The sequence below is a fragment of the Pempheris klunzingeri genome, chromosome 1 (genome assembly GCF_042242105.1).
Source record: "Pempheris klunzingeri isolate RE-2024b chromosome 1, fPemKlu1.hap1, whole genome shotgun sequence".
Lineage (NCBI taxonomy): Eukaryota > Metazoa > Chordata > Actinopteri > Acropomatiformes > Pempheridae > Pempheris > Pempheris klunzingeri.
The window spans coordinates 20,709,311-20,730,678 of NC_092012.1; the positions used below are offsets into that span (position 1 = coordinate 20,709,311).

Below are 21,368 nucleotides of genomic sequence, written 5' to 3' on the forward strand. Positions count from 1 at the left end.
GCATGTATTTGTGAACACGTTGAAGCAGGATATTTGATCACATCAGTATCAAAGCTGATCATCTTTGCTCCAACTCCACCCAACGCGCCTCACCGGTGATGTTCAGATTCTGGCTCCACGTTCCGCCTTTTTTTTATTTTATTTTATTTTTTTTTACATGTTCACCATCTCTCCTTAATGTAAGCACTATAAGGACTGAGCAGACCACATATCAGTATAGGCAGGTGCCACGCAGCGCACCCTGACATCACTGCTGGGTATTAACTCCACCATCAAACTTTGATCACTGCGCGCTGTAAAATGTAAGCTGTCAGCGCAGCCGAGTCCGAGAGCCATTATACAAATGTGTGGGGGACAGATGTCGGAGGAAATCCTCGCGTTTGGTCAGAGGAGTCACAGAGGAGGCTCCATTAGCCCGCCACTCCAGCTGCTTTTCATCCTTTCTCCCCAACAGGTTTTGATTAGTGCAGAGAAATAAGTGGCCGCCGCAGAAACACCGGAGGAATAATCATATTGATCCGCAGCACAGGCGGTGCGGTGCGCCTGTTTGTGTGGGTTGGGCTCTAAAGAGCACAACCCCACTTGTTGTGGCTAATCCTGCGTGAATTCTGCTGTCTAATCCTCACTTTTCTCCTGTCCTGACTAGGCTACACCTGCCCACACCCCCACCCCTCCCCCAGTGCCCCCCCCCCATGCCTCAGAGAGGAGGTTTAGTCACGCTAAACAGCAGTCAATCCCGTCAATCTCCAATTCTCTAACACACACAGCTCTGCCTGCAAACTTTCTATAATCCATCATTTGTGATTGAATTACCCGTCCTTCAAGTTGAATGAAGCGATGTGGGCTGTGCGGCGGGGGCGAAATTGCTCTGTAATATTATTTTCACGGCTTAAGGGGCTGAAGGGGATGTAGTTGAACATGGGGGAGAGAGAAAAAAACAATTGAAAGTACATCTTCTTCCTTTCTGATAACAATCACTCAGCTGTCGCCTCTTGTTTGTCACTTAGACATCAGGCTGCCCCCCCCCACATGCCTCAGTTTACACCCCTCTCATTCTGTGCGTCTCTCCCAGGTTATGACGGAGCTGAGCTGAACATGGAGCTTTTCTGGATTTTGTTATTTTCTAGTGTGTGTCCTCTTGCCTGGGGCCAAGGAGTGTACGGTAAGCACGTGTGATTTACAAATGTGTTCCTATTAGTAGCTCGGCGCATCCTGTGTCAGTGCTCCACAGCAGCATCCAACTTCATTTGTTCCATTATTAGGCCCATAACCTTAATTAAGGGCTTCTCAGAGCCGCGTATCGTCCGGGGTTCAGTGCGAGTCGCTAATGGGAGACGGTGTAATAACTGGCGTTTAAACTACTGCGAGAACAGCTTCAGGGAGATCGACAGCAAATTAACTTTAAAAGGAGATATTACTTCTTAGAAGTCACAGGAGGCGGCTGGGAAAACATCCAGCAGCTTAGTGGAGGGGAAACCCACCTACTGTAAATCCAGTCTAATTCCACTTTTAGGCTGATGTAAATCTTTATGGCAAAAAAAATTCACATTAGGCCTCCAGATTAGAGCTTTATGACACAAAGTATGATCAAACTTGAAGTTATTGTCTAAGGTTTATGGTTATTACTTGAATGGAGGTTATAGTTTGGCCACTATTTAACTTGTCACCATGTCTCTGCTCTCTCTCTGTCTCACACACACACACACACACATGCGCACACACAACAGGTGTGAAGAGGAGGAGAAAGCTGGCACAGCTCTCCAAGAGCAGGCTCGTCTTTGTCAGGTTAAACAGAACAGTCACACTGTGCTTTTGAGGATAACGCAGAGATTTGTTCCCTCATAAGACTGTCTCACTGTACTACAGAGGCTCAGCTCCTTCAGCTACAGGCCAGATATGCATCCTCTCGTCCCTTCGGGCAAGGCAAACACACAAACTGATCTGTCAGCTTTGATACGCTGATTTTGATGTCTGAAGGCATGTGGCAGCCATCGAGAACAAGGTCTGTTTAGTCATAGAGTGCTGTTGTCATAAGCAATCCCGCAGCCTGCCGTCGCTCTGAGAAACGCTGACAGTCTGTCATTTACTGAAGCATATAGGCCCATGTAGAGGTCCATGCTAAGTAATCAGGCCTACACCCCCTGAACACTCAGTATGCCTCGGTAGTAGTGTAAATTACACCCAACACACAGAGACAGTTTTCAGATCTTTTCACAGCCTACATCATGTTCTGTGTGTGTATTCCGTTTTGACCGCTGCTTGACACGTTTTGAAGCGTTCTACCGATGCCGTAATAAACAACACTAAAGCTTTTGTTGTCTTTTAAAACATCTGTGGTATCTTTGTGCCAGAGACAGAGCAGTGTCTGTGCACCGTGACAGTGCTGGAAGAGATCCCGAGAAGTTCATTCTTTTTCTCCACTGTCTATTTTTTATAGGAAATGTCAAACAGTGCCTTACAATGAAACAGACTTTACTTTAGTTTCAGTGGCATGATAAACTTATCAGGGATCATTCTTTACCTACAGGTGTAGGCCCCACCCGCTCTGACAAAGACAGGCGTTTTTCCATAAATCTGTTTTGATGCACACGCTGATACGTTCCTTACTCAATATTTTCAGCACACACACATCAGATATTTTGGAACATGACAGTTTAAAAGTACATGTTATCCAGAACTTACTTTCAATACCAGCAATCATCTTGTATCAGTCTGTGCTCTTTTTTTTTTCTTTTTTCGATCAATTCTCTCTTGGTGGAGTGACTTTTCTGATCTAGTTACACCGTCCTGCAGAAGGCTCACATCTCCAGTTTGCCCTTGTGCATTCTTGTCCTCGTTTATTTTTGTCATAATAACTCTGTATGAAACAGTTTTGGGTTCTCTGCAGGGCGATACACTGATTGTCATGAAGAATTCGTGCATCTGTGCCTCATGGGCTCTGTCACAAATACGCAGTGGGTCGAAGCAGAAAGGTATGCAGTCAGTGCCAGTGCTGGAGGCTGCAGTGACATTTATTTTTTTTTTGTATGATGGTTTTTATTTTCCCGGAGTTCTAAGTTATTTTTCTTATGAGCAACAGCTGCCCTTCAGTCCTTGCCGAGGGAGGAAAATGTCCCAAAGCTTTCTGGGAATCATGCTGGCCAGCTTTCACAGGCCCCACATTCCCAGGTGACTTGTGCGGTGGTGGTGCTCAGCTGTGCGTACCTGTGCAACGACTGTTTGATGTAGGTAAATCATCACCGAAAAGAGTCGTTCAGCGAGAACAAAATGTTTCACTATTTGCACGATTGCAATGAAACAACACGAGTCGGGAAAATCGGGAAGAGAGCCAGTGAGTCTGGCACGCTCACTCTCTGCATATGCAGATATGCATAAAATGGTTTCCTTCACTTTGGAATTGTTTAGCACTTGCTCTAGCAGACAGATGCGACTCACTGTCCGTCGGGAGCCGAGCAGTGTAAGCGTGCCTGATTGATGTCGGCACTTTGGACGGCTGTGAGGTTCATTTACTGTAGCCTTCTCTGGGGTGTGTTTGGATGCGTGCGTATTTGTCAGCTCTCGCCTGCGAGTCTGTGCATGCAGGTGTTTGTGCTCTTGTACGTGAGTGTGAGCCCATGTGCTAAATGCATGTTGTGAGCCTGTGTGTCTAAGTGGGACGTGTTTGCACGTCAAGCACACTTTTTTCTTCCCTCTGCAACAGTTTGCTGGCTCAGCAGGGACTTGTGGATCAGTCACTGTTTCTCTCGCAGCAGTGGAGTATTGATTGTACTTCTGAGAATTTTGATAGGCTGTCGAAAAGCTGGTAACACCTGTCTGTCAAAGAGCAATTGGACAGACAGGGGCGCCGGGGAAGTGCGATGTTGTATTTCATAGGAAAAAAGGAAAAACAGCTCACCATATATTTTTTCTTATGAAGCTTTACTTACATGTGTTTATTAAGACCATTTAATTGTATTGTATATCTTTTATAGTCTCTATCTATCTATCTTAGAATCCTCTCCTCTTTACCAGTTTTTTTTGGGGGGGGTAAGCTTTTTATATGCGTCTCCACACACAAACATCCCTGCATCCATATATAGTGATTTTCAAGTTTCATTTAATCTGGATATACTGTAATCCCAGGCATTACAAGCGCGATGTGTCATTCACATGCGCCAACTCTCCACATACTTAAGGATTAGGGGAGGTTCAGAAAATTTCAAGACGGTCTCGCAGGATATGACACCTCATCTGAAGGGCTCAACAGTTACGACATCAATAGAGACCAAGTGTACCAGAAAAGTGTCTCTCCATCTTTCTGGTGCTGCGTCACATCACACTCTGTGAGGCAACGAAGTTCACAGGGACACCAAATTATTGATTGCTTGACAAAGTCACACGAAACCATTAGCTGGTAGATGGAATCCAAACTGCATTAGCCTGCAATATGATGCTTCATTATGTGCTTGTTAACAGGAAACTTAATGAACTTAAATCAATGATTTTGCTTAACAGTGTTTTTTTTAGATGTGAGCAAGGCCCTCGCAGCAGCAGGAGAGTCGAGGCCTTGCCACTGGCCATAGAACAAAGCACTACAAGAGATGCAGAAAGTGAAAAAGTTTAATATGCCTACATTGCGCACAAATTTAACATCACTTTGAAGATGTTGCCCAAGGAAGAATGAAAGGCCTGGAATACATTGCTAGTTTTTTATTTGCAGTCTGTGTGTGTGTGTGTGTGTGTGTGTAGACTAGCACTCAACATTTGAGCATCGTATTAATGTGGAGCTTTACTCACTGCACTACATTAGCCTGCCATGGCACATGGGTTGGAAGCTGGTGACCTAGAAAGAGATCATTCCAGGTTTCACTGAATGGCCTGGCCACTGGCTCCCCTATGACTTTAACTCTTCCTCTCCCCACATCAGCACTTTTTGTTTGTGTCTCTTTTAATGTCTCTTGCTGCTGAGCTTATTTTGGATGCTGAATATTGCCCTTTTCTAATATGCATCCATAATTTATTGGTGGCTCTGAGGCAAAGGAAGAGGGGACAGGAGATGGTGATAGAAAGAGACTGAAGCATTAAGCTAAGAGATGATGATAATCTTTTACCTCCCACAATCTGACACCTGCTATCCTCCTCCTACTCTTTACCTCTTTACTTTATTTTTCTGTTTCACTGTACTCAGGTGCACACACACACACACACACACACACAGCTCACACACACACACACACACAGCTCACACACACAGCGCACATGAAGCCATACACACACAGCGCACACGAAGCCATACACGCACACACAGCACACTCACAGATGGTTACTTAGGTCACTTTTGATCAGCTTTTTCCCAATTTGGGACTCAGCTTTTGTCCCCAATCGGACAAGCCATCCCCAATTAACAGATCTTTAGTCTGAAATGTGTCACCGAAAGTAGCCCATGTCAGAAGACACACACGCACACACACACACACACCTTTTTTCTTTAGAAATTGCACATTCTCCATCTGAACATCTGAATGTGATCAGTAATGTCAGTATCAGTAATGTGGAATTTGATTAGTAGTGTCAAAACTGTTTTTCCAACTGTCCAAATGATAGATAGATAGATAGATAGATAGATAGATAGATAGATAGATAGATAGATAGATAGATAGATAGATAGATAGATAGATCGATAGATGGAAAAGGGTGGGAGAGCTGATGAATGTTGTCATGTATCTTTAATGTATATCAGATTTTCATTCATCACAATTAAAAATTGTTCATATAGGTGACGTACGTTATCTATTATATAATTATATATCACTGATGGTATGTGCCTGCCCCCCCTTTTGTCTCCTGTCCCTGTCCCTGTCTGTGTCTGTCTCCATTATCCGATCCCATCCCTTCTCCTAAAAATGTTGTGCTCATGGTGCTAACTATCTCTTCTTACATCTATTTTTTCCCGTGTTATTAGGTCCAGTGTGTGGCAGTGCAGCCCTGACTGCCTCAATATTAAAAAGATCATACGTTGAGCACATTCAAATACACAATACAGCAACTTCTTGTTTTAATGCTCACTCAGTAGGACTGAATGGTTACCTCAGATTGTTTTGGAAGTAGACAACGTCTTTGCTTTAACTTATCAGTACAAAGTAAATGTTGATTGCACAGTGTGTGCAGTTGTTCTTGCTTTGGATAGTAGCCAGGCTGCTAGAGGTGTTAGCCATGTTGCTAACACTATTGCTACATTCTTTCTAATGTTGCTTGATCAGGCACGACCTGCCTTCTTGTTCTTCCTCTACCTTTATCATAGCTCTGAAATCAGGGTTTGATAATTTTCTTGTGATGGCTTTTTGTAAAATGAGCAGGAGTGAAAGTTTATATATTCAGTTATGATTAAGGAGTCAATGAGCAATGGAAATGCTACTTCCATTTTAATACTACACAATCTAATCTACAATCTAATCAGAGGATTGTTGTAGTTTTAGTTGTTTCTGTGACTGATCGGTGATTCATATTTATTTTTTCATATGTTAATTTTCACGCCAGGCCTGTTTCCCTGCACTGCTTTGTTCTTTTCATTCAGATTTCATTAAAAAGTTAAATCATGATGATTGTATTACATGCTTATCAGGTAACACGTACGCCTTGCATACATGAAAGAGCAGTTTATATGTTGAACTTACCCAGAGATGTATTGCTTATGTACAGTGAATGTTAAAGAAGGAACTCAGAGCTTTAAAATCACATTCTGAATCATTACAAAATTGGTCTAAATAACTGCAATTTGATTATGTTCCCATATTGTTCAGCCCTGTTACCCAGTTTCTCCTCTCCTCTCCTCTCCTCCTCATGGAGGATGGCTGACTGCATATTAACAACATTACAACATTTTTATGAACCTACAGGTCAACAGCGGAGCCATAGGCTGATGGTCAAAGTGATGTGTTGACTGTGGTTTACACTAGCCATGCCACCTGGGGCTAAAGGATAAGAGCGCTAAGACAACATCTTGGGAGGTCTGATTTATCACCCTGCCTCCCACTAGTTACACTCTGAGCCTGGGGTGGGCACAAGGCAGCAGGTAGAGGTGGGCAGTCTAGCACACGGGGGTCCCTGTGAGGTGAGGCAGTAATATATCTCACCTCCTGTAATGTATGTGTATATGTGCGTTTGCACCAGAGTGTAAGCTGCCTGCCTGCATCGTACGTTTGTCTGATCATTTAATGTGGTGGGCAGAGGATAGATTATGCATAAGATATTTTTCTTTACTCAAAGACAGTAAAGAGGCAGAAATGGCTTGAGGGGACACACAGAAGGTGAGGAGTATAATTTGTAATTTAAAGGAATAGGAAAAGTATGCTTTTTTGCTTTCTTGCAGATTTAAATGAGAAAATTGATGCCGCTCTCATGTCATGTCTCTCATGTACAGTAAATATGTAGCTGGAGGCAGCAGCTGGTTAACTTAGCTTAGCATACAGACTAGAAAAAGGAGGATTTCAATCTTCTCATGTCCCCTTTGGCAAGAAAGCAATAAGGGTAATTCCCAAAATGTTGAACTGTACCTTTAAGAGATAAATGATATCAAAATTATAAAGTTATGCATTAAAACCCATTGGATGACATGGATGAATGTGGCACATTTATCTTATCTTGCCTGTTTTCTGTCAACCTTTATCATAGGATCACCTGTGCTCATCCACCCTGAGATGCAACTTGAATCACTAATCTTAATATAAAGTGTGAATAATTAAATACCGATCGACAGGCTGATTAATTATTATCTATTATTCCTGGAAATATATATATATATTTTTTAAGTTAGGCTAGAAGAAATGAAAGACACAAGTTTGATGAGGAAGAGTGAAATCTTGAGGATCACTGCAGACAGCATGTGTCTATCCTGAAGAGCCAACGGAATTATTCTAATTTTTTTTGCCAGCAGATGTGTAACCCTCCTTTTTATCTGTTCATTTCTATATCTTTGTTCCTGTCTTTGTATTTCTCTCTCTCGGATGATGATGCTCTTGTTCATGCAGATAGCATCCACGCACAATCACACACAAGAGCCCACGCAGACTTTTTCACATGCTCATACAGAAATGCATGTGTGCAAACATCTCTTACTGGATTTACCTCTCGCTGAACTCATACATCATTGCCTCACTCTCACCCACTCTCATCTCCCTGTACTGGGATGACACACACACACACACACACACACACACACACACACACACACACACACACACACACACACACACACCTCTGAGAGTGGTCCAGAGCATAACTGGACAATGTGGGTGCCCTGTGAGTAGGAAAAACTGTCAAGGAGGTTTCACTTTTCTCCTCTGTACTCTTGTCACTCTGTCAGACATTATCAAGCATCTCTTACTCGTTCAGCTCGTTCAGACACACATGTGTGTCTGTGTTTGTGTATTTGTGCACAATATTGGGGATGCAGGGCGATTTAATATTTGATTATATTGTAGTTGAGGGTAAAATGTGTTGGAGTGTGCGTGTGTTTTGTGATGTGTGTGTTTTGTGTGCACGGGTCCTGATCCCAGTGTCCTGAGAGTGAGGGATGAAGGGCCGTAGTGTGTGTGTTTCTGTGCGTGTGCTTGCATGCATGGGCATAAGAGGGAGGGAACATTTGGCATCTAACTTATTCATGGAGGCGTCAGGACGGTTGTGAACAGCGGTGAGAACATGGCTTACATCAGAGACCGTCTGCCTCCTCCTGCACTTCTTTCACACTGTCACTCTCTCTCTTCTTCACTGCCTTCTCTTTCACCCTTCTGCCCTTTGTCTTCAGAACTTCTGTCTTTGGCCTCACTTTTATGTGAACGTTTGCATAGTTTAATTCTGAAATTCAAACATTGTTTAGGGTATACCTTTAGCATAAGCTCAAGGCCACATACTTTACGTGATCAGAGCGTCTTTCTAATTATTCTTGTGGAGTTTTTGTTTGTGAAAAAATCAGATCATTCCAGTGAAAATAAGTGCAGGTTAAGGGTTGCTTTTAGTATTTCAGTGCTGCCAGCCACAGTGTCGTATTTGTAACTACCACTGGGGGTTTCACATTTGGAGCTTTTTTAAATCCTACAGACAGTAGATCCCCTATAGACATATTTCACATTTTAAGACATATAAAATACTTTGCTTAGAATAACAACACAACATCAGACATACAACACACACAACAGTGTCTGATGTTTTTGTTTTTTTGACAAAAAAGTTACATTTCCTTTTAAAAAATGAGTATAGTTGTATCTTCTAACTATATACTAATCCTTTCTGAGTGAATGTATGCTAGAAGTTTCACACATCACACTTGTGTAACTTGCATAATGTGCCATGATTCGCTTCCAAAGTAGTTGTGATGTCACAAAATTCTCTCACTCTTTTAGGCTTTCAGCTGAGATTTAAGGTGAGCCTGGAGAAACTTTCCCCATTTAGCAGATGACTGTGAAAACAGCCTTCATAATCTTTGCAACATCTTTAATATTCTTTTTTGACAATATCTGTCTGTTGGCGTCGGCACACTTTGCCAGTCTTTACAGTAGGCGTAAATCTCCTCAGGGAGTTTTAAAGTATTTGTGTTGTTGTTGACTCACACTGAGCAAATGGTGGGGTCCCACAGTGTGCAAAGTGCTATGCATACAGGCAGCCGTTCTCGACGCCTGTCGCGCCTTCAGCATAGACTTATATTGATCTGTCACTTCTTAGAAAACCTGCACCTAGCTACTGACTGCCAGGGAAAACCTTATCATACAGATATGCTCTGCCTTAAAGAGTGACAGGAAGTACACAGACTGCTAAAACCACACTTTTCGAGGCTGCTCCTCCCACATATGTGCTGCCTTTCCCTGTGGTGTACGCTGAAAACCCCTGAACAACAACAAAACAACCGCAACTGCTGGAGTTGGTCGTGTCCAACTAAACTTTCTGACAGCAGGAAGGGATCAACAGTGGAAATCTATCTTCTGCTCCTACACACGTCTGGCCTCAATAATTCAGCGATGCGTGCTGCTCGGAGATCTCGCCCTCTCCCTTTCGAGCTCTCGTTCACATTCACTCTCTCACACTTGCTCGCCCTCAGCAGCAAAACTACTCTCCCCCTCCTCCTCTGCTCATGATGGTTGCAGTGAAAAATTCCTGGCCCTTTAAATGTTTGAAATTTTAGCTTGCTGCTCCCACACTTTCCCATTTTTTTTCCTCCATGCAACTCAGCCGGCTCAGAGAAGATGGGGTTTAATCTGTCGGATATGTTAAAGAGTCCCCATGTTGTCAGTGTAGCAATTTACCTGCCACCAGTTACACAACCTGATCCTTCTCCTCCTCCTCCTCCTCCTCCCCCATTCTGTCTTTACCCATCTACTAAACTTATACCTGTCAAGAAAGATGTTCATGTCATCTTCCTCTCTTCCCTTCTCCTCTCCTCTCTCTGATCCTCTTTTCCCTCCCTGCCATCCGTATAGCTACCCGTAACATGTCAAAATTGGACAAAATGTGCCTATTCTCTACTTTACATCCTCATTCCATCCTAATTCTCTCTCCTCATCCAAACCCTTTCAACACATACCTCCTTTTAACTCCTTTCATCACTTTTCTTCCTCGCTTCCTTCACCTCTCCCTCCTCCTCTCTCCTCACTATCCTTCCCTTTCTTTATACCCAGCACACCTCTCTCCTCCAAAGCTCTGTCATCTTCTCGCTATCATCCGCCGATTCAGTGGCAAGCATCCACCCACCCCTCCACTTACTACATATATAGGACACAGCAAACACTGTCATTGAAAGCTGCAGACAGGCTTTGGGAAGCAGGGTGGAGAGCTGACACTGGGGAGCAAGCCTGGGATAGCAGTAACCTCAGGAAATGAGGGCAGAGGGAAAGGTGCAGCATGAGGAAAGGTGGTTTGATTTGGGTGAAAGAGGGCGAAACAAAAGAGTGACTGAGATTTAACGATTCTTTTCATTGTGAATTTAATTCTACGTTATATTAGATGAAAAGAAGGGCAGTTTTAACCCTGCCAGGGATTTGACTGTTACCGAAAAATGAGAATAAATTTAGTATACTTTTATGCAAACTGTGCTGCCCAGGTCACATAGAGCCTAGCTCAGTTTGGATGGTACCTTTTTTTTGTCTGACGTACCCCCAGAACCCTCCTAAATAAGTTCAAATACCCCTTCATCCACACATCCAGCCATGTTCCAAATGAGTTCATTTGAATGGAGTTTAAACCAAATGTTATTTAATACTGAAAAAAAAGCTTGTCGAAAGCCTTTTGTGCCACCAAAGGGACATGTGTGAAGTCTGATAAATTGCCTTAAGTGATGTCACATAATTCAGCATCAATTTGGGCTGAAAGCTACATAGTTAAAAATGAAAAAAAAAAAAGGAGTGTGGAGTTAGAATGAACTTCACCAGACCTTTGTCACCTAATCTCTGCATGAGGGTAGCAGATGGAGGATACATTAGCATCTACTAGCACAACACAGCCAAGTATGTAGGTACCAGTAAAGAAGGTAGAAGATTGTGCGGAATAAAAAAGAATAATGATAACTATATTGTTGCCTTTGTTTTAATACTTTTTTCATTCATAATGTTATAGGAGTGTGATACTAAAACTGTTAAGATGTTGCAGCCGATTCTGTTTGGTTTGAATGGTCTCCTGTGCAGTTGGCCTATTGCAGCTGGTGGTTGGTCATTCTATTTGGATGCTAATTTCCCACTGAAGAGCTAATATGTGGGTATATTATTTCTTTACCATACCATCATTTCGGTTTGTTTGATTTAAGACAACTACTCCACAATTTTCATTTGTATCCCTTGGCAACTGCAGAAGTGCCCCCTTGAGTACAAGCACTCCTGGGTGTGAGTCACTACTGTAGTTCGCTACTGCAGTAGTGTAAACACTCAAACCTGGAAATATCAGGATAACCATCATCGTTCTAATACATTTTGATGAAGACATGTTGCAGTCTTTGTTAATAAAATGTTCTGACATGGAGACGTCGCAACTCTTCATTTGTGAAAAGTGGAATGCAAGTGTGTGGATATTTGTTCAGTTAGGACAGAAAAAAACAAATGAGGGCTGCTATTTTGAGACTACTATTTCTAACTCAGTCACTATGATGCCTGTGGCTCAGTGAAAGCATGTTATTCCACATGAGAAATAGTTTATCCACACATCCTTCGTTTGAGAACAAGGTTCTGTAATGTATGCCATGTAATGTATCAGGTAAAATTCAAATTTTTATCCAAAGAAAACAGAGATACACTGATTCATTCAGCTGATCTCATGGTCATAACAAAGCTGTAACGCAGACGTAATAACTGTGTCTCTCTGAAATTCATCAGTTTATTTATCAACGACAACGCTTTTCCAGTTCAGGCATTAACAGGTCTGTGCAAAGCAAGTGAATCTCTACATTCAGTGAAATTACTTGGACCTGGATGAAGAGAAGGCGACACATGGCCAAGTGAACGGCTTATATTAAAACACAGAGAGACAGAGTGACATTGAAAAGGGCAGGGCCAGATACAGAGCAGCTAAAAGAAGAAAGGTTTCCCTAGAGACAGAGAGCGAGACTGACAGGGGCTCAGAAAATGAGAAAGAAACAGAAGGAAAGAGTCAATGTGAGAGAGCAAGAGAAAGTGGGATGAGGGAGCGACCTAAACTTTATTTGCTTTAGTGCAAACCATGTTGGAAAAGTTTGCTTTAGGGCATTTTTACATTTGGTTCCTTTGTGAATCACATCACACTGTTCGGTTACAAGAGAACTTCAATCAAAACTCACAAAGGCGTGTTGCCATCTTTGAAATTTTGGCAATGAAACAAATGTATTTGATCAATTTAAAAAAAAAATCCCATCACAATTTCAACATTTCAACACCAAAGGTGCCTTCAAATGTCTCGCTCCAATCCACCAGCCATCCAAAACCCAAAGATATGCAGTTTAATAGAATGGAAATGTAAGAAAACAAGCACATTTACTCATTTGAGGAGTCAAAGCCAGAATATGGGAATATTTGGCACAGTGTTTAAACTTCACCGATTAATTGATTATCAAAAGCTTAATTTTCTAGCTATGCATTAATTCATTAATTGCCTCAGCTGTAATTTACACCACTGGTATTAATTACTGCCAGCAGTTGTATTATTAGATGTCAACATACCTCGTAGCAATAGAACCTTAAAGCTTCCTAGTTAGTAGTTACTCCTCCTGAGTCACATCATAGCCGGTCGTCCAGTGTCTTTAATCAGTCCTATCAGATTGTGAATGGACAAACAGGTTAATGTTAAGGATTTAACATTGAAATAACGCGCTTCAAACACACCGCTGAGGATCTGAAAAAGCTTGCAGAGTTGGAGCCAGAAACGCCTGAGACTGAGTTCGTAGTGATGCTGATGAGGTATTCACATGTAGCAGAAGGAAAATGTCTCAGTGATAGGTGCTGGCTTACTGCTGCTTTGGCTTTTATCACACTCTAACCACCCTCATCTCTTTTCCCTTTCTTCTCAGGAAGCCTTTCTCAATATGTTCTCTGATAGAGCAACATCCATCCTCTCTCTTTCATTATCTTACTCGTTCCTCTTACCTTTTAGGACACACACAACACACTTGATAGAACCTGTCCCCATAAAACTTCCCTCTGTATCTTTTTTGTTTTTCCACATCATGATTACTTGTATTCGGCCTTCTCTGCTGTATTTTTTTCATTCTCTTTCTATTCAAAGTCTTCATCCATTTCGACTTCATTCTTCATTCTCCCTTGTTTTTAATCTTTCTTCCTCGCCCTCTCTATTCTCGCCTGCAGCGCCCCGCAATGCAAACACAACCTGTTCTGAGGGGAAGTGAATTATTGAAGCCGCTGCTGCCATTCCCTCTGTGCAGAAGGGGGCTGCAGAGGAAGGAAGGAGGTAAAGGAGGGAGGAATGAGGGTGGATGAAAGAAATGGAGAGGATAGATTTGTAAGGACAAAGGCAGGAGGCGTTCAGGGTGCAGAGAATCAGAGGATTTAAGTTTTGTTTACACTGTCTCAGCCAGTGGAATGGTGTTTAGAGCAGAACAGAGTAGTGAGGGGCAGGGACGGGGGTCTGCCAGGTGATTTTCTAGAGTCAGAACGAACCACTCCGTCTCAGGTTATGAGAACGTTTCAGTGTGATCAAGCTGAGCTGACTTTTGAGGACATTCTTATGTTTCAGGATGATGTCTCAGACCCTGCCTGCCAGAGGAGAATATCTTATTGAATATTAATCAAACATTTTTGATGCCAGTACCAGTACTGATACTTTGATTTTGATACTGATTCCGGAATTCTTTGTTCAAAAGCAACTTTGTAAAAATCAATTTCAACAAAAACAAAATGACATTATACGTTATGGTAGACATCTGTGTAACACCTGAAATAGAAGTGGTAACCCTCAGACTACTAGACAGCTGCTCTACCTTCGTAGCTGCGCTAATAGAGCTAGCAGTGCAGTGCTAGTGCATGGATTAGCGGCTCAACGTTGAGCCTTCTACTGACCAAGGCGATCTGCGGGGGAGACAGAGGACGGGCACCACACTCCCACAGAGGCGTTACCAGCGGCATAAGTGGAGGAGTGCGCAGTGCAGAACAGCAGTGCTTTTCCTGCATGCCTCTATGAAATGTAATGTTAAACAGCCAACCAACAGCATTATTAGATCATGGTGCAAGCATGCTGCATGCTTATTGGCTCACTGATGCTGATGAGATTTATACCTTTAATATCAAAATCTGGTACTGAATGACAAGACATTTCTCTCTGTGCCATAAAGGTATCAGTACCAAGCTCTAGATGGGTAAGTGATCTGTGAGGCGGTATGGTAACTCCTTTTTTTTTTACTAACATAAACACATAGGGAATCCCTGTGGGTTTAGAAAACAAGAGCTACCCTACTTCCTCTCATATCACTTTCTCCCCTGAATATTCTCCTCCCGAATAACACCGTCTCCTGGCTGTCTAATCAACCTACAGGCTTTTCCTCTGTGGCTGCTGTGCACAATGCACCAAGTAATTTACACATCCATATACCGGAAAAACATGTGGCGTTAAATCCCTCATAAACTGCAGAAGCACACATGTTGTCTACATGCTGAAATGTCCCTGTTGTCTGGATTATGTTGGACAAACTGATGGACTTTTAAAGATTTACATATCTGAACATAAACCTGCAGCAAACACACAAAACATGGATTATGCTATTGCTCAATTTTCTGCACAGACTAACCATGGCTTTGTAGTTTCTGGGGAATAGAAAAAAATCATCCTCTCCTGGAGATGGTGACATTATTAACTCAGTGTTCTGCAGAGACATATTGGATTCACTCTCTTAACACAGTTGAGCCTTTTGGTCTAAATGAAGAACTGAATTTCTTTCTTCTCATTTGTTACACTTGATGGATGCGGTACTTGTACCATTTTATATCTATCTGTGTAACTTTAAGATATATCTGTGCTCCTCTGTTTTTGATGTGGTTGCAGTGCTTTGTGTATGGCACTAGGACATTGGCTCTCATTATCCAATGAAAACTGTACACTTATTCTAGGTTTACCATATGTTTGTCTGTATTATGTCTCAGCCCCTCTGATGAAGACACACCAGTCAGAACGTCTGTTTGCACTATTAAAGTCTACAAATCAATTAGTGTGCACAAGTCCTGTTTTTTTCCCATGGAAATGTGTTCTGTAAACCTGTATGTTGTATTGCTAATGCAATAACAGTACTTAAGATACATTTTAGTTTCCTTGGTAGAGATGCAAGATAATGTTGTATTTTGCATCCTAACCACAAAGAGCTTTACTGCCTTTGATTGATGTTCTATTCAAGCACATTGTAGGAGAATATTAACTCTAACTACAAATACAGATTAAGTTATTTTTTTAATCCAAAAACATGCAGAGGTGGTGGAGGGACTCTTTCTACACTCTAAAGTGTCTGCAGATATTCACTGCAGGCTCCATCCACCACTAACAACCTTCTCCAAACCAGGCAGGATAGTGGACATTATGCCACTGATGACAGCATCTGCATGCACTGCTTTCACAACCCGGACTAGATGGTTGAGATGGTTGAGTCTGTAGAGATAACTGACAACATAAAGGTGATCATATTTTGTGTCTTTGCGATCATATCACGGTGACAATAGTAAACATGTGGTTAGCATTCTGAAACAGTCACAGTTATGTTAGGTTTAAGCCCCAAAGCTTCTTGGTAAAATTTCGGCATGGACTGTATATAAGAAGTAGACGTAACCACCGTGATGTCACACCTACTGCTGTTTTGAAGCTTCAAGTTTGGCTTTATAGGTACCACCGCCATCTTGTTTTTTTGGGACCATAATTTCCGAAATGAACAACATGCTGTTTTGATGAAGACCTGAGCTAGCGACTGAGAACATAAACTCATTAAGACAGTGTGTACTGAGGTAACAAATCAAGTGACCAATACTGTCATTTTCTTCTACACTTCCATTCAATCAGATTTCTTTTTGGAGCCTGTGGAGTTGCCCCCTGCTGACCGTCAGAAATAATGCACATTTAGGACATTTCTGCATTGGCTTCACTTTTCAGACCCGGAAGCCAATTCTGCTTCTTTTCTACAGTCTATAAATGTAGGCACCAAAACAATGTGATTAAGTTTGATTTTTGATTTTACATGGGACATGAACAGCAGTGTCCTGGGTGAAAGTCTGAACTAACCACCCAACAGCCTCCGCCCTGCGAACACTTAGCCTCTGTTTGCGCTATGCTGCCCTATAGTGTCTCACACAGATGCTCATGCAGCATCTCATAAGGACGCTAATGGGTTCATTATGTTTTTGTATCAGACACCAACGGGGGGGGGGGGGGCAAAGTGTTGGTGTCTGACAACCTCGAATTAAGGATGTTATGTTAAAGGGTTTGCATAAAACTGAAAAGCCTGATCAGACTTAGAATACTTGTAATATGTAAATGGTAACTGAAGGATTTCATGCACTTGCATCTTCTTTTAAGATGCCCACTTCTCTAATTGATGCTTTTTGTTTGTCAGTGAGGGCTTTGAATCCATGCCCAGGAAAATATGTTTTTTATTGGTGCCAAATTGAATTGAAAATTGTTGATGCAATATAAATGTGCTTCAGCACGGTATCGGCTCCTTGCCAGAGTGTTGATGAATGTACTTTGGCTTGGTTTTAGGGCAAATACTACTCCTTCAGATGTTTGTGAGCATCCCAGGCTTACTTTTAGTTTTAGCTGTTGTCCTTGACCGTGATTTTAAATGTTGTGTATGAAATCTAGTAACGGTTAGTGAATGATTTTAAGTATGGAGGGGAGCATATCTACCTCAGATCCTCATTAAATGTAACCTTTACTCATAGATGTGTCGAGTTGGTCCTTGAACACAACACCGAAACCCTGCTATTTGAACAGGTGCTGTAGTTAAACATACCGTCTAATTCAAAAATCTCATACAGAAATAAGTATGAGTGTTTATTTTATCACCTCTTTCTCCCACTCTTTCACCTTCCCTTTACTTTACTGATCTCCCTGCTTCTGCCTCTGTTCACCTCCTCTGAGTTAAGATGAGTGTGCAGACACCTTCTACCATTGGTGGAAAAATGATCTTATATTAATGAACCATGTCCATATTAAAAAATTTACTTGCTCACCACTTAATGTAGCTTCGTGCTGTATGTGTAATTTGTGAACTCAGTGCAGTTGAATTTAGACCTCATTAAACACACTTACAGCTGCATGCTGTGCACAAACACGAACAGAAACACACATGACTAGATCTTTTCCCTTCTTATCTCTGGTTGGGTGAATCATATCTCCTGACCTGTCGGCCGTCATTCCAAATGCTGAGTGATCAATATGGTTGTTTTTTTGTTTTAGTCTTGTGAAATGGGGTGTGAATAGGAACAGACTTAGATGGTAACAGGATGGGAGCGCATCTGATGTCACTATGATGTTTCTATAAATTTTAGATAGTAATAAATCACACTTGGGATGTGAAGAATCAATCGTAGGACTGAAAAGTCACTGAACAAAAATTTCAGTTCCATTCTTCACTTGTTTGGCTGCGATCATGGTTTGGGGCTTTAGCGTCAGAATTTAATGCTGGAGTTCACACAACACTCTATGTATTATTTACTTCAGTAACAGCAGATTGAAATAAAGAGCATAATATGAGCGCTGATGAAGAAAAGCCCACCCATGAAACTCCAACTGCCGGTCACAGTGAATTGTCTTTGAGGGTGGATTTTCTTTTCGCTGTCTTCACACACTGCACAGAGCTGAACTGGGACAGATGTAAAGCCCACCACTAGGGAGGAGCAAAGATGTCTTTACACAGGGGAGCTGATCACAGAGCAGCCATTATCAGAAGCTGCAGGAGGTGACAAGGTCAGGGAGAGATGTGCTGTCTTTCTGGATGGCCGTCTTAACTACAACTAAGGGAAGGTTTTAAAGGACTCATTTTGCCTTGAACATATTTTCAAAGCAGTTTTTTTTCACATGCACAAAAACGAAATAAAGAGATTTTCATACGTTATTATTCTGTTCTATAGTTTTTGTCATGATATATTTCTTCTTTCACTTTCCAAACCATAAAATGCCCCACCTTTTCAGCTCTTCTTTTTGTTGGATCGTGCAGGAAAACATATTGACCTGAGCTCTATTCTAAAAACTTTATGACTTCACTATAACGGCATTCCTCAGACAATAGTAAAGGTCCTTTTTCAAACACGTTTAACACATTTTTTTCTTCCTTGAGAAAAGCCTTTCATGATTTTAGTCATAAAAAACCCAAACATTAATCCTCTTTCTGTAGTTTTGAGTAATGGCATGCCCAAACAGTTGAAAAAAGATGCCCAATCTGTTGTGAAGCAAACAACACACCAATAATTCCATTTCCAAGACACACAAAGACACGCTAATTATCTATGTGTCTCCTTAAGTGCATGTGGCGTTTGGCAGAAATGTTATCACAGAGGTGGGGGAGTGGATGGTACTGTAATCAGCAATCAGCCCTCTCCTGATGCTGATGAAGGACTGCAGAGGACAGCATCTGATCTCATTCTTTTTGATTCAGACAGTAGTGTGTGTGTGTGTGTGTGCACAAGCATGCATGTGTGTGTGCGCTAGCATGTGTGTGTGTGTGTGTGTGTGTGTGTGTGTGTGTGTGTATTACGTGAGTACAGGCCAGAAGTAGGACCATTTCTATACCTTACTTTGATTACTATAGGTCTGGACATCATCACAGATATGGCTGTAGGCCCACTTCAGAATATGACATAACCGGGGCATTGATGCTTTTCCTCCAGAGGAGAGGAGACATTTCAAATGATGGTAAGGTAATGTAAGGCCAAGGGTGAGGCATGTATCTGTTAGTTAATTTTAAGTAGAGGTCTTACAGAATGGAGGAAGGTCAATAAAATACTATGACAAATGCACGCTTATGTGTGTTTAATTTTTAAATACCAGACACACACCTGCGTGCACACACACCCACACACTCACACACACATAAGTTTACCCATTATCCACAGGACTCATTCCATAAAGTGAACATTGAATTACCCGTGATGCTCCAGCAGGAGTGTTTCATAGAAAGAAAATATAGAGCAGGCGTCCAAGGGTATTGAATGAGAGCAGGCAGTGCTCTGTGGTCTGCTGTGGTTGTAATAGCCTCATTATTCATCGGTGTGCTCTGCTTATACACTCAGCAAAGCCTAAAGGAGTTAAACCAGAACCTATTATACACACATGCTCAAGCACACATACAGAACAAACTCATGGACACAGTTTTGCACGCATCCTTCAAGACCTTCCATACAAACCATATATTTACTGTCCAAAAAACAATATGTCCAATCACTGTAAACACAACAATGACATATCATCACCTTTTAAGTTGATGTGGTGAAATTACTAGCAAACAGTTGCTTAGTTACACATCCAGATGTTACAGAGCAACATTTACACTGATCCGTTTACTTTGTTTTTGGCCACCCTGTGGGAGAGCTGCAGATAGCTAGTGGCCACTGGGAAAAATTGGAAGAAAGGCTGAATGGTATTCAGTTCTTATAAGTCATCCATGGGCAATAAAGTTTCCACTGTCGGAGCTATTCTCACATTGGAAACCTGATCTCAATTCTCATGTGATTTCCCAGCTTGTGAATCGAGCTACCTGGCAACATCTGGCTAGGTCATGTGATTTGGACAGAGTGAAACAGTGAACATAGAGCAGACGGAGGAGAAATGAAATCAGGCTGGTATTTCTACCAGTAACCTGTAACATGGTGCAACAGTCCAAAGACGTGCAGGTTTGGTTAACCGATGACTCCAAAGTGAGTGTAAGTGGTTGTCTCTGTGTTGATGATGACTGGCGACCAGTCCAGGGTGTAACCTATCTCTCGCCCCAATGTCAGCTGGGATTGGCTCCATCACCCTGTGAGCCTTGAGGCTGTATAGACAATGGATGGATGGAGTGTTGTGTCATGTGAAACAGCTGTTTTCGTTTGTATGGAACCTCCAAATATGGTATTGTTATTTTAGTATTTTAGTTCCTACAGAAATAATATAAGCTGTTTTGGAATACTGCTGTGTGTAGAACTGCATTAAAAGGCGAGTGTTGGCCAGAAGCCCTTGTTTTCCTGTCATCTGGGGAAATAATACAATCGCAGCTTTCAGGGTAAAAGTAAGCCCAGGCTTTAATTAATCCATTTGTCAGTTGAGTGATCTCTCTGTGTGAAAGTCATAAGCCTCTTGTCTCTGTGACTTTGATAAATGCAAGTCTTGTTAATTGCCATGGTAACGCGAGGCCACTGTTACAGTGAGCATTGGTGCAACGGCTAAATGAGAATATAGACTGAAACAGATGTGAGTGGATGTCAAGAGATTTTGTTGACTCACACAAACAAAAGTGTGGAACCCTTGGATTGTCTTGTACTGCTGTACATAATCAACTTAGGTTTGTTATGATGAATGTTGTAATTGACTTTTTTGGTGTAACAACATTTCTCCACTTGGCCCCGCTGGAACTGTAATTTCCATTTTTCAGGATTCCTTTTGACAGAAACCACCTGAACTTGTTCCATTCAGTATGTGCATGTGGACAGACCAATGCTTAATAGCTTATTTGCATATGAGGTCACGTTGTTGTGTTGTTGTGGTGACAACTGTAGATCCAGGGCAGGAAGTGATTTTCTACAATGGAAGCACTATCACAGAAAAAGCCTGTGGTTTGTGTTATTTATGGTTGCTCAAATCAACCCAACCACAAGAAACCGCGCAGAACTTTTATCGAGTACCACAAGTTTTTGCTCATAATGGGAAAAATGCAAGGAACTGAAGAACACTGGCAAAAATGACTTGTGAGCCTCTGT

General features: G+C 41.9%; 1 protein-coding gene across 1 annotated transcript in view; it reads left to right on the forward strand.

Annotated features, from left to right (window-relative positions):
• The first annotated feature begins 1,080 nt into the window (after positions 1 to 1,080).
• LOC139203484 (MAM domain-containing glycosylphosphatidylinositol anchor protein 1) overlaps positions 1,081 to 21,368 on the forward strand; it is a 170,314-nt gene continuing 150,026 nt past the window's right edge. The window contains exon 1 of the mRNA XM_070833253.1: positions 1,081 to 1,162. Coding sequence (XP_070689354.1) covers positions 1,096 to 1,162 — 67 coding nt within the window. The 5' untranslated portion in view covers positions 1,081 to 1,095. The remainder of the gene's footprint in view (positions 1,163 to 21,368) is intronic.